This window comes from Tursiops truncatus, chromosome 13 (assembly GCF_011762595.2).
Source record: "Tursiops truncatus isolate mTurTru1 chromosome 13, mTurTru1.mat.Y, whole genome shotgun sequence".
Taxonomy (NCBI): Eukaryota; Metazoa; Chordata; class Mammalia; order Artiodactyla; family Delphinidae; genus Tursiops; species Tursiops truncatus.
The window spans coordinates 1,182,938-1,196,302 of NC_047046.1; the positions used below are offsets into that span (position 1 = coordinate 1,182,938).

The 13,365-nt window shown below is 48.6% G+C and overlaps 1 protein-coding gene across 3 annotated transcripts in view; it reads right to left on the reverse strand.

Moving 5' to 3' along the window:
* SFSWAP (splicing factor SWAP) overlaps positions 1–13,365 on the reverse strand; it is an 82,213-nt gene that overhangs the window by 60,608 nt on the left and 8,240 nt on the right. For all 3 annotated transcript variants that reach the window (XM_019942391.3, XM_019942356.3, XM_019942375.3), the window contains 4 exons: positions 13,248–13,333; positions 7,317–7,542; positions 6,041–6,153; positions 4,956–5,091 (listed from right to left, as the gene is read on the reverse strand). In XM_019942391.3, coding sequence (XP_019797950.1) covers positions 4,956–5,091; positions 6,041–6,153; positions 7,317–7,542; positions 13,248–13,333 — 561 coding nt within the window. The remainder of the gene's footprint in view (positions 1–4,955; positions 5,092–6,040; positions 6,154–7,316; positions 7,543–13,247; positions 13,334–13,365) is intronic.

Genomic DNA, 13,365 nt, shown 5'->3' on the forward strand with positions numbered 1-13,365 from the left:
CGCTGGTACCAGTCTCTTACCTGCCCCTCTAGTCTCACACCAAACGCCCCCTTCGGCCCCACCCTCGCCCACCAGGAGCCCCAGGCAGAGCCTCCAGCTGCCGCTGTGCCCTAACCCTACTCCACTCGTCCTCCCTGAGGGACACACAGGGCATCTCAGTCTTTTGCTGCTAATAAAAATCGTTCTTACAGTGAACATTCTTGTAAGCTCAGCCTTTACACACGTAAGCTCAGTTCTGGGTCAAAGGCGCGCATTTTAGGTTCTGGTCTACACGGCCAGCTTGCCCTCCACAAGTCTAGCACTCCCACCAGCAACATGATGTCGACCTGTTTTCCTTCTTTGCTTACGTGACAGCTGAAAAATGGCGTGTCTCTCTTTTATTTAATCTCTATGATTACTAAGAAATTCAAATAGGTATACATGAAACAACATTTCCCACAGCCCAGAAACCTCGATTTTATCTGAAGACTTATAATTTCAAAGTGTTCTTGTGTGCCTGCGAATGGGTATTTTTCCACCATAACAGAACGTCTCGGATTCTTCATGTATTTGCTGTAGCCTGATTTAAATGAAATGTTGGATTTTATTTTCCACGGAGGTTAGGTTCTAAAGTCAGCAGATACAATGCCATCTGAGTGAGCAGCAAGGGTAAACCTTTAAAAAAATTTTTATGGTCATTTTTACCTTTGTGAATTATTCATACTGCAGTTCACTTTTCTACTGGGCTATAAGTTGTTTTCCTATTTGACTGTAAAAGCTGTTTCTGTTAGTTTTTTCCTGCTTTCTCAACGGTTTTGTTTTTTCCATTAGTTGAATATAATGTCTGTTGGCTTAAAATAGATGATTCTTGTTCTGTTATTTTCGGGCTTCCCTGGTGGCGCACCGGTTAAGAATCCACCTGCCAATGCAGGGGACACGGGTTCGAGCCCTGGTCCGGGAAGATCCCACATGCCACGGAGCAACTAAGCCCGTGCGCCACAACTACTGAGCCTGTGCTCTAGAGCCCGTGAGCCACAGCTACTGAAGCCCGCGAGCCTAGAGCCCGTGCTCCGCAACAGGAGAAGCCACCGCAATGAGAAGCCTGCGCACCGCAATGAAGAGCAGCCCCCGCTCGCTGCAACTACAGAAAGCCCGCGTGCAGCAATGAAGACCCAACGCGGCCAAGACTAAGTAAATAAAATAAATTAAAAAAAAAAAAGTCGTTACTTTCCTGAGAACTCTCACATCTGGCACGTACACCTGGAAGTAGTTTTGCTGTTGGATAAAAGGTGAGGCTCTAATGGGATCTGTTTTCCGAACAGCTTTTCATAAGCCAGTCCTTCCTCGTTTGAACCTGTCTCGGGGGGCGCACTCACCCCTCCCCGCTGAAGGGCCTCCTGGGTCTTGGGCCGGGGAGGCCCCGGAGGCACTAACACACCAGGCCAGGGCACTGCTCTTGAGAACGCTGAACCTTTCTGCTTTTTACCAGCAGAGTTTTTCACTTAAACTTTGTCTGGTTAAACGTACTGTAATTACGTATTTAATTAAAATTTATGCGAACAGATGAAATCTGAGTGAGAAAAGAGAATTACTGATTCTGTGAAAATGAAACTGAATCCTCTGAAAAGATCAGATAAAAACACCAATTGCTTAAAAAACAAAACCAAAAAACTGTTGTGGAACCCAAGGAGGGAGAAAGAACTGTGAAAGCCTTGAAGTAAGACACTGCAAGCTTGCGGTTCTGCTCTTGGGCGCCTGGCGTGCACCTCACCTCACAGAACTCAGGCTGGCTGTGCTGAGGACGCGCGTCAGAGGCAAGGCCGTGGCCCACGTCAGAAGTGGGTCAACAGCAGCACGTGTCAGGCACGTACGTATGTAGCATTTTCAGACCTGTTTTAATCACACATTTTGTGTAAACCACCAATTACTTAGGCCTCCCAAGGACTTCTATTATAACATCTCATTTTATTATCTGATGAGCCATGTTGCCTTTATTTGCCTCTTTTTCAAATTTTTCATATTCTTGCTTGCTACTTTTTAAGATAACCATAGACTCTAATTACAAATAAAAACATCTTTGAGAACCCAAGTACAGGTGTCTGTGTTCATTTCTTCTAGGCATTTTTCTGATCTAGATCCAAATTCTAAGGCCACCTCTCCCATCCTATGACTCCCGGATGCTAGATGGGCTGTTGTCATGGCAACCCAAGGGGCCGATCCTGGAGGCAGGGCTCTCAGAGAACATTTTCTCCACTAGGCACTGCCCCTCCCCTCTTCACAAAGCGGCCCCGTGCTCAGGTCTCCACTTCTACACCACCCATTCACTTCCCACCCGGGTGGAGTCTGGCTTTTGTCCTCTCCATTTTAACGAAACTGCTCTCACTTCCCAGCACGATGCGTTTAAATCTGTGTGAAATCTGAAGGCCACTTGACAGCCCCTCCCCAGTTTCTGGGCAGAGCTGACTACTGCTGAGCATGGTCTCCACAGAGAAGCTCTGCGACCTCCCTCTGTCCCGCTGCCCAGGTACCCTCCTGCACCCACAGCAGAGGCTGGACACGGGCACCTATGAGTAGCATCTGGCTTGCCTTATGTTTTGTATTTTTATAAAATACGCCGTGTATTTTTACAAAATATGAATTCACTGCTGACATTTGTAAGTTGAGATGTTTCACCTAAACACGCTAGGTTCCTTGCTTCTCTGGAAAACCCAGAACCTGGTCCCAGCCCTCTGGCATGGCTGAAACCCACGTCTCAGCAGAACACACTCTGTCAGCACCGACTCCCTCCTTCCCCTCCACTGGCCTGGGCACACGTGAGGCTGGCCCTCAACGCAGCGTGTGTGTCCATCACCAGGCATAACCCCCATACCGCCTCTCTTACTCGTGTCTGTCACTCTTGCATGTGTGAAGAAGATGACTGTCAAAACAATTATTTCACTGAGGGGAAGAGGTGGTCACTAACTGGTGCTCCACTGCTGGAGCACCTCCGGCTGGGGTCAGGGGTCAGGGAGGGGACCAGGACACCCCGCCCACGGACTGGCCTGCAGGGTTTGCATAGAGCAAGGGTGGGATTTCCCCCGGGCGAGAGGCTGTCAAGGGTCACCCTGGCCTCTGGGGCCCCTGATGAGTGGCAGGAGGGACTGAAGTCATGGGGCTCCAGGCTCCCTGGGTCCTGCCCACCCCTCTCATCCTCCAGCCAGCCGTGACTCGGCCCAGGCCGTGGTCAACAATCAGAGCGTGGGACCTCGCAGTAAAACCCCGAGTCACGGAGTGGCCTCCCTCGGCTCCCCTGCCCAGTCCTACAGGCTATGTAGAAACGCAGAGCCGTTACCGACCTCGTAGTTAACTGCACGCACACTAGTGATTAGCAGCGCGGATAACCGGATAACGGCCACTCAACCCTGAATTTTTATTCCTTTCCGATGCAAGAAGTTTAATAGCTCTAGAAATCTAGAGGAGGCAAAGGGACACTGCATTCAACTTGTGCAAATTCAAAGACAGGTGTGAAAAGAGAAAGCAAGGAAAAAGGAAGCCAGAGACGTACCACTCAGTGAGCTTATAACCTAGACTGAGGTAAAGATGGGGGCAGAAGCTCCCGGTCACGCCCAACTCCTGATTCACGGGCTTCCCCGGGGTGGGCTGGCTGTCAGTACTGAGAGCCCCGCCGGGAGGCATGAGGAGTGATTTACAAAGCGCTTCCCTGGTGGCGCAGTGGTTGAGAGTCCGCCTGCCGATGCAGGGAACACGGGTTTGTGCCCCGGTCCGGAAAGATCCCACGTGCCGCGGAGCGGCTGGGCCCGTGAACCATGGCTGCTGAGCCTGTGAGTCCGGAGCCTGTGCTCCGCAGCAGGAGAGGCCACAACAGTGAGAGGCCCGCGTACCGCAAAAAAACAAAAGAAACAAAGAAAAACAAAGCGCTGCAGGGATTACCGCCCACTCTGACGCCCACTGCACCCCCAGCCCAGAACCAACAGGCAGGTAAGATGAGACCGCACCAGATCCGCTCTTTGATTTGAACATTTAAAGAAACTGTATTTAACTTGATTTATGCATTAAAGAAATTATCTGAGTTCTCTAAGACATTTTTTTAAAGACACATACATTAAGTTCACTCAAGTAATTGATTTTTGAAGTCTAAAAATGTTAATTTAGCACATCAAAATTACACATTGCATGCCAGCGCCAGACGGGAATGGCAAAGGGACACAGTTATCATTTTTAACAAAAGCTTCTTCCTAAAGTGACAAGCAGCTTACGTTTTAAAAGGGAATTAACCTCAGGCTGACCCTCCAATCTCTAGCTGAGAGTGACAGGCTTTATAAATTCATTGTATCAGGTGTCCCTGTGAAGTAGGCTGAAGAGATGAATTCCCGTGGCTTTGCTAAAGGTTCTTCTCATTCAGTATTTAACCTCTGAATAAAATAATTTTAAAAAGACCTGATAATGAGACCAAGGTTAAATACTTTCAAATGATTTCTTGAATAGAACTTCAAGATTCACCTTCTATTAATAACCTTTAAGTAATTAAAAAGGGAAAAGAGTAGCAACCAGCAGGAGCAAGCCAATTCCGAGGTGCACATTAGACCCCTGTGTCCTTTAGGAAAGCAACCCCGGCAAACAGCGGCACAACACACGTCCCCCGACGCCCACTTTCCCCGTCCTTCTTAACAGAACTCTGCTTTTGTTTAGGGCAGCGACGTAGCCGACTGAAAGCCCACTTCCCAGCCTGTGCTGCAGGACAGCAGGACCATGAGAAACTGCTTTCTGCTCTTGCTCTTCCTCTTCATCCTTCCTGGAATGCAGGGCTGATGCTGGTGATGGGGCAGCCATCTTGCCAACGTGAAGTGACAGGCAAAAGGATGAGGCCACATGCTAAGGGTGCTTAACATGAACGCTCCTCATGGCACCTCTACCGGACCTGCAAACCTGCCCCCGCACCTGACACCCTGCCCGGAGGCGCACAGTGAGGTACTCACAGTCAGTGGTGTACTCCACCTGGGAGGGCTGCACGGCCGTGCCATCTGCCGTGGGTGCAGTGGGGGCAGGACTGTCGGCCTGGGCTTTACGGACCAGGGCCGCAAGGGGGTGATCTGGGTCCACCACCTTCAAAGGCTGCAGAGAGAGAGGGTGCAAGGTCACACCACATCCTGCATTCTGAGTCACGCAGAACCCTTCTGTGGCAAGAAGGCTCTAGGACGGTGTCTACGCTTCAGAAAAACCTCAGCACACGCATGCACGCAGCACACACATGCACACCACACCCACACACGTGGGCAGGCGCACAGAGGGAGGCCCTGACCGTGGCCGACGAGAACTCTAGCTGGTTGTGAGTTCCAGAGGAACTGAATAAACAAATCACCTCAATCTTCCGAATGACATGAAGGAAAAGGAGGGATGACCAAGACTAGATTGCTGCTGAGAAAAGTGTAAGCCTCCAGATTCATGCAAAACCTCAAACTCTGTCCATCCTTAAAGCAATTTCTGATTTTTAATCACCAACAGCTTTTAAAGCCCAATCAATCAGCCGCACTGCGTGACTGCTGAAATGACATGCTTAGGTCTGATGGGCCCCTGTTTTTTCACATCACAAATGGCACAATGAATGGTGTGGATTAACTCCTTATAATAAGAATGAAAAGAAAATTTTTCTTTAATTTATGTTTCTCACTAATACATTATGTTATCCGTGACGGTAACAGACTATTTCAAGCGGCACATACCCTGGACACCTATGAAATCTAATCCTGTTTTAATAAAACCTGAATGAAAAAGTAATTTTCCAAGTCTTAACCAACATTTTACTTATTCTAAATATCCCAAACAGTAAAACTATAACAAAATGAACATAAATTGCTTGTGATTTTATAAAATGGGATATATAAGCAATAAAGGGAGCAAATCCTTTGCCACCAAGCCAAACAAAAAGGCGAGATACACGTCAATGCCAGTAAAATTAAAACAGCTATTATCATACAAAGAAACGCCTGCTTAACCATTTCCCGAAGTTAAATGAGCAGTTTTGCTATGGCATAAAGCTACAGCTCAGTAACGAGATGAGAACCTTCATGAGCTCCTCCAGGCGGCTGCACTTCTTGGAAGCGAACAGGGACGGGTGCAGGTAACTCCCGCCCTCTTCGTCATCGTCATCTTCGTTGTCAGAGCTGACCCCCGACTCTGAAAGCAAAACACATGTCAAGACGTCAAGGTACAAATAAACTACGTAAGACCTCAGACGCACACAAAGGCAGAACTGTATGCAGCCATTTCTTGGTTATCTGTCCAAAAACCACCTTCGGAAAATATTCCCTAGCTTGCTGCCACCCAAGTCGTTCAGCAGAATGACATTTGCTTGTGACTTTATCAAGTGGGATCACAAGAAACAAAGGCAGCGACAAAGGAGCCTGACCTCGGCCCCGCTGGCACCTTCCCTCCGGCATTTACTAGTCCGGAGCCACTGAATATTTAAATTTTTTGGAAAAAAGGCAAAAATCGTACTGATTTTGAAGGTAAAATAACAGCAACAGATTTTTTACTGAACTACAGCAAACGAACAACCGTGGAGGAGAGGAGGTCTGGGGTAAGATGCATACAACTGATTTTGAAAATCGTGTTTCAGCTGGAAGAAAAATTCAATGTAGACACATGTACTGCTGTCTCAGAATGTCATTCAAAATACTTAATTGGTCTTTGTAGTAAGAATTCCAAATTTAGACACTTATAAAAACAACAGCTTAAGGCAGAGTAAAGAAAAGAGAGTAAGATTAGGCACTTCATTCTGTGGACTTGTGTAATTCAGCCTCAGGCCCTAACACGGGGTGCACGCTAGAACGATGCACGGAGCACGAGGCTCGCTGTTCTGTCTGTGACATGTTCAACAACCAGAATGAGGGGGAGCGTTTCCAACCTAGATGGTTATGCTCTGATGGCATCAACATTTAATTCATGTCACCCATCTTTGAAAACGTTAATTAAGAATCTAGGGCTTCCCTGGTGGCGCAGTGGTTGAGAGTCCGCCTGCCGATGCAGGGGACGCGGGTTCGTGCCCTGGTCCGGGAAGATCCCACACGCCGCGGAGCGGCTGGGCCCGTGAGCCATGGCCGCTGAGCCTGCGCGTCCGGAGCCTGTGCTCCGCAACGGGAGAGGCCACAGCAGTGAGAGGCCCGCGTACCGCAAAAAAAAAAAAAAAAAAAAAAATCTAATACATGTTCAGACTTATTGCACAGCAGGTTTAATCCTCGTGCCTTAGTGGCAGGATTTCACAAACGTTCAGGAAGTCCTACAGCGCAGATCTCAACCCCTCCCCCAGCCCAACACGGGACAGAAACAGTTTCACATACTCTTTTTCTCTTCACTTTTGTTTTCTGCCAGTACCGTATACCGTCCTTCTTTCATAGCTTTCTGGATGAATTTGTAGTAGGGATTGAGGTAGTGATCAAAGCGCAGAAAGTCGAATTGAGAGTTTCGGGCCTGTTTGGCCTTCAGCATTATTTCAAACTGTGCACCCTGTTTGCACACGAAGTTGGCCGTGCGCTCAATAATGGCGTGCATTTTGGCTGTTGGTGGCTACAAGAGAACACACGCATTCACGTTATCAGTCTGTCCTCTTTTCCACTGAGCGTGTGGCTTAAAACACAGGAATAACCCTGGTTTTACTACTGACTAGAGACATTTCAATGGGAAGAGTCCAGTTTGAACAGACTGTGGCGCTGGCCCCGTTACACGACACTCAGTTTCTGAATTTTGCAGTATTTTGTGGGAAGAAAACTCACCTGCTGAGGCAGGCCATTCTAGCTTTGTACTGAACCCACAGGAGGCAAGCTTTTCCGCACCAATCAATGTGTTTCCTATATTGGGGGCCCTTAACCAGGGTTCCGTGATAGGGTTCAGGGGGTTGTGAATCAATCCTCTGGGGAGTTGTATGCAAATTTTGCACATACACATGCAATTTTCTAGGGAGAGGGGTGCATGTTTCAATAAGTTTCTCAAGGATCTAAGAATCATTTCTCTTCCCTTTTTCTCAGCAGGGACTAATGTTTAGAGCTTTGAAAACACTACTTTTGTACATCCAAGGAAAGCCGCAGGCTCACGCCCAGCCTTTCCTTCTGCACCTGACCTCTCCTCACCCCGTTCCTCCTTCTTACTCCCTGTAAGACTGCCCCGTGGCGCCCGTTCATCAACGCTCCCACTTAAAAGTACAAAGCTCCAGGGACTTCCTTGGTAGCGCAGTGGTTAAGAAACCACCTGCCAGTGCAGGGGACACTGGTTTGATCCCTGGTCCGGGGAAGATCCCACATGCCGCGGAGCAACTGAGCCCGTGCGCCACAACTACTGAGCCTGCGCTCTACAGCCCGCAAGCCACAACTACTGAGCAAGTGTGCCACAACTACTGAAGCCTGCAGGCCTACAGCCCGTGCTCCACAACAAGAGAAGCCACTGCAATGAGAAGCATGCGTATCACAATGAAGAGTAGCCCTGGCTCGCCACAATTAGGGAAAGCCCACATGCAGGAACGAAGACCCAACGCAGCCAAAAAAAAAAAAAAAAGTAGCGCTCTAAACTGAGGCCGAGCTACCTGTGGTCTGGCCAGAGCAGAGACGGTTTTACCCACATTTACTGGGCAAGTCATCTGGTTGCCTTGAAGTGCATTCACTACCTGGAACCAGACCCCACCTCTCTCCTGCATGTGCTGCTAAGTTACCTCCGCCACATCATGAGCTGAGCAATTCCTACCCACACAAGGAGCCCCTCGGACCAGAAGCTGGAAGCCACACATCTGAAATACTTTTAATATTAATGAAGAGATTAACACTAGAAAATTACATGCAAATAAAGTGGGAAATTATTCTCATTAATAACGGGTGGTTAAGAACTCAAGATGCTTACTGTAATTTCAGGGCTGAATCCTTCACAAAATACAAACGCCTTAATTCTCAAATGTGATTCCTGAACTAATGTCCTTCACACTTACACTGGATAAATGTCTATGACTAAAGTTACTTACTGGTCCCCAAATACACCAGAGTCCATGTCAAAGGCCCCCTGTTGCACCGAGGTGCGGATCCTGATGCACATGTTCAGTGGCTTTGGCTCAACAGGAAGATTCATTTTTGCATTAGTGTGTTCCGTATATATGACAATTGTGCTTCAGAATGATGATCCTTAAAGGAAAATACAACCCCTCCCGCCGCCCAAGTAGAGATGTTCTCCACTGACCAAACCAAAACGCTGGTCTAGAACTTCTTAAAAGCAGGCCCTCTTATGATGTCACCTTATGGTTACAGCAGTCACAGAGAGTGTGTGGGTCATTTTACAAAGCAGCTTACGAGCACCCTTCCAGATGTGCTACTGAAGCAAGTGGATATCAGATAAACATTTGGTTTGGAAAAAGTCATTCTCTGCTCTCCTTATCATGTAGGTTTTAGAAAAATCCTCTTCTATTTAAGAATATGATCATTCCTACCATAAGATGGGATCTTAAGGATGTAGCCAACACATAAATACGTATGTGTTACAAAGACTGACTGGTCCAGGGGAAAATGCTTTTCTAATTTATGGAAGCCTTTTAAGCAAGCAACTGAGCCCAGAAAGGGGGACTAACACCTCCCAGCATCTCCAAAATTAACGTGGCTCTAGAAACTCGAATAGGCATCGGGAAATGGGACAACAGTATGTGATGTCAGAAAACCTGCATCCATTTTCCAAAGAGCTTTGGAAAATGCTGGAGCTCTGATCCCTGCAGCAGGGTGGGGCTGGGGGCCAGGCTGGGCGGCAGGTGGGGTGAATAAGCGAGTAGCCCCAGGGGCAGCTGGGCTGGCCCTCTCTCCTCCTCTGTGATCAGAGCCCCAAATAATATCAGACTGAGGCACGAACTCAACTGTCAAAACAAAACTATGGAAGTAACAGCAGGAAGTATAGGAAAATATTTAAAAACTGTCAGGGGTGGAAAGGTCTTCTAAGACAAGATTCAAAATCCTGAAGCCAGAAAGGAATACAGTGACATATATGGCGACATAAATGACTTCACAAATACCTTTAAATTCTGCACGGAGAGAGGAACAAACAGGTAAAAGACAAAGCGTCAGGAGAACAAGAGTGCACGACGCTGACCGGACCAGGGCTTAGCACTCATCATACTGACAAGTCCTCACAAACCCCCAAGGAGAGGCAGGACTCCACAGGAACACGGGGTAAATCGTGCTTCTCTTGTCTCCCCACCCCCATCCCATGGCAACACAGCACCTGAAGGTACGGTGAGACTGACGCGCTAATCAGAACAACATTCGGTAAAGCGTAACCGCAGTGGCTCTGGGCTGGAAGTGCAGGCCTGACCCTTACAGGATGACCCGGGGCGGCTGCTCTCGACGGCTCTGCCCCGTGTCCCCGTCAGAGGCACTGGTGTCGTGAGGACAGAAGACCCGAGCTAACACAGCGCCTGGCACACAGCACGTGCTCCATGAATACTCACTGTCTGATGTTGTTACTAACCTACTGGTGCCACCGCGCAGGACCAGGACGGGAATCGTACATTGTATCCTCCCCCCTTTTCCTTCTGTCCATAAAATATGTTAAACAAGCACATTTCGCTCGTAAATACACTCAAACGGGCGTGCCGAACAAGCAGCACTTCCGCCCCCCTTGCTGACCCCAGCGGAACGTGAGGTGTCACACAACAGGCGGGGGCTCACGAGACCTCGCGCGCCTCTGGGCAGTGCTTGTGGAAACCTCGTTTGGGCTCAGAACCCGGATCTGCGGCGTCTCGGGTGGGTGAGAGACTTGGCTGAGACGCGCCCTCCACCTTCCCCGCAGTGCAAGACAACACAACACAGCCAGAGACGGACCTGGGCACGTGTAGAACTCAGGAGGTGACAGAGACAGGCCTTCGGGTCCCTGGGAAAGGGACAGGTAACTGAAAACACAATGTCGGGACAGGTGATGCTGGGCTACATATTCCGGGAGAAAACAGTTCCTTACTTCCCAAGAAACATACAAGTGGACAAACAGTCACTACGAAAAGCTAAAATAAAGCTGTGAGGTCACCTGAGGAGCTGGCGTCTAGAGGCCCAGTGGGACCAGGCGGCCAGCCTCGAGCAGGCGCCGGCACGCGGCTTCCAGGACGCTGTGACCTCTCACTGCTCCTGACCCTTCGCACGGACCCCCAGAGACCCTGCAGCCATGGGGTTCTACTCCAAAAGCCTAGTTTAAACCTGAGACCCCCTCAAGCACCCGCTCTCTTCACCACCCCGCCTCCGCCGCTGCCCGAGCAGCCCCTGCCCACCGAGGCAGCAAGCGTCACCTAAACACGAGCCGGCAGTTTCATGCTCGGCCACCAAGACGGAACGTACGACGCAGACACCTGTCTCCTAGGCAGTCTCCCCGCTAACGCGGACACGACAGTGTGTGACGCATACAGCAAATCACTGCCCCGATTCACAGCAATTCTGAAGAATGACATACTGCTACCACCGTACAGGAAAGGCCAGCTGTCCACAGGCCACCTGGTGAGCACTCACACACGGTTTCTCCACAATCGCGAGATTTCCTACCCGGGGGACCATTTCATACGAACATCGGGAGAGAGCAGACCACTATACGCCAGGCTTGCTGTGCTCTCCACGGGGAGCAGACGCTTCGGGTCCCGGCAGGCCACCACGCAGCCTAGTGGTGCTGACTCTGGGAACATACAGCCATGAAATACTTCAGTAGGAATTAAGGCAACAAAATCTACTACACTTCTATGTTTATGTTCGCATAAAAGCTTAAAAATGATCTTCATACCAAAACTTAATAAGAATCTATAAAGTCAACCTTAAATAAAAGCTTTTAGCATTACGTGTGGGTAAGAGAGCAACTGTTTTTAATGCGTCTCTCACGTAGAATAGCATATTCCAGAAAAAACAGAAATACAATACATAAAAATATTTCAATACAAGTCTCAGGATATCAAATCTTCAGAAAACATTTTCAGTTTTAACTGTAGCAAACTGATCAACGGTAGAAACGGGAACCAAACATAAATAGTGATTCTACTTGGCAAAATCCAAAGAAATTTTTACCCATATTTGCAAGAAAAGAGAAAGAGAAGGAGAGGATTTATAAATGAGTAAGTGGAGGAAGAAATGGGTGGAGGCAGGAATTAAATTCTGTTCTCTCCCATCGTCACATAAAACCGAAGGGCAAGAACCAGCAGATTCACGCTGCGCTAAATAAGGGAAGTATCACGTGCTAGTGTGGGGAACACAAGAGGCTCCTTCTATGGGGAATTTTCAGCATCCACTGTTTATTCAATGATGCTGTAGCAGGACACTATGAAGGGGCTGGAATACCCACGTCCGTGGTGCTTGCAATCCAGTTAGGAAGATGCCAGAGAAAAACCTTTACTCTGAGCACGAATATCCCTTTTCCAAGCATGTACACACAACACAAATATTTTAAACGTCCCTAATGACCATGTAAGAATCCCACAAAGCACAGCGACTCAGGATGGCACAACGGCTAAGACCATGGGTTAGAGGTCCCGCCTGGCACGCACGACCCAACTTCTTCACTTTTCTGCATCTGTGAAAGGGGAACAGGAAGCTACCTTATGGGGTTACTAGCATTAAGTAATACTTAGAAAATCCTCAATGGGGCCTGTCACAATGTAACCCTGACTGGACGTAGCTGAAATAGCAAAGTGAGATCAGTGGGAACTAGAGACCCAGCTGCAGAGCACTTAGGCCAAGAGGATGCGACCCAGGTGTCCCTCCCGAGGGCAGGGGCCGCCTGGAGATGCCACAGGGCCCTAGTCATAACGGAGAGGAGAACCGGGTGGAAGGGTGCCAAGAGAATGTTATAGTAAAGGTCCCCATCTTGAGCGCCCACAAAACCACACCAGCAAAAGACAGGACACAGCAACGGTACTGAAAGCCACGTGCCCTGAGCAGGAGGGTCTCTGCATCTAAACGTGGCTAACAGTCTCCTCACCAGTAGTTCTGACTGGGTTTTTCCATGTTGGTAAAGTCTGGGGATTCAACCGTATGGTCTCCGAGAGCGAGCCAGCTCCCCAGGCCCCTGATGCTCTGGTCTGGTGATTCTGCTAGAATTTCTCCCTTTTTCTTTAGGGGGGAAGAGGTGGTGTGTGATTTTTTCTCCGTTAACTCACAAATAATTTTAAAGCATTACACACCCAAACTAGAAAGCAACTGTGATCATGGCGGGGTGCTCTCACCAGTACTTCCCGATAAGTAGTAACAAAGGTTAACAGTATTGTGAACGAGAAAGACACCTACCAGCTCCACATCAGACGGCACGTTCAATCCTAAAGGGGCAATGAAAGGCTCCTCGTTTTCCTCCAAATTTTCAGCCTCGTGTTTTTCTGTATAAAAAGAAGACATAGAACTTCAGAAC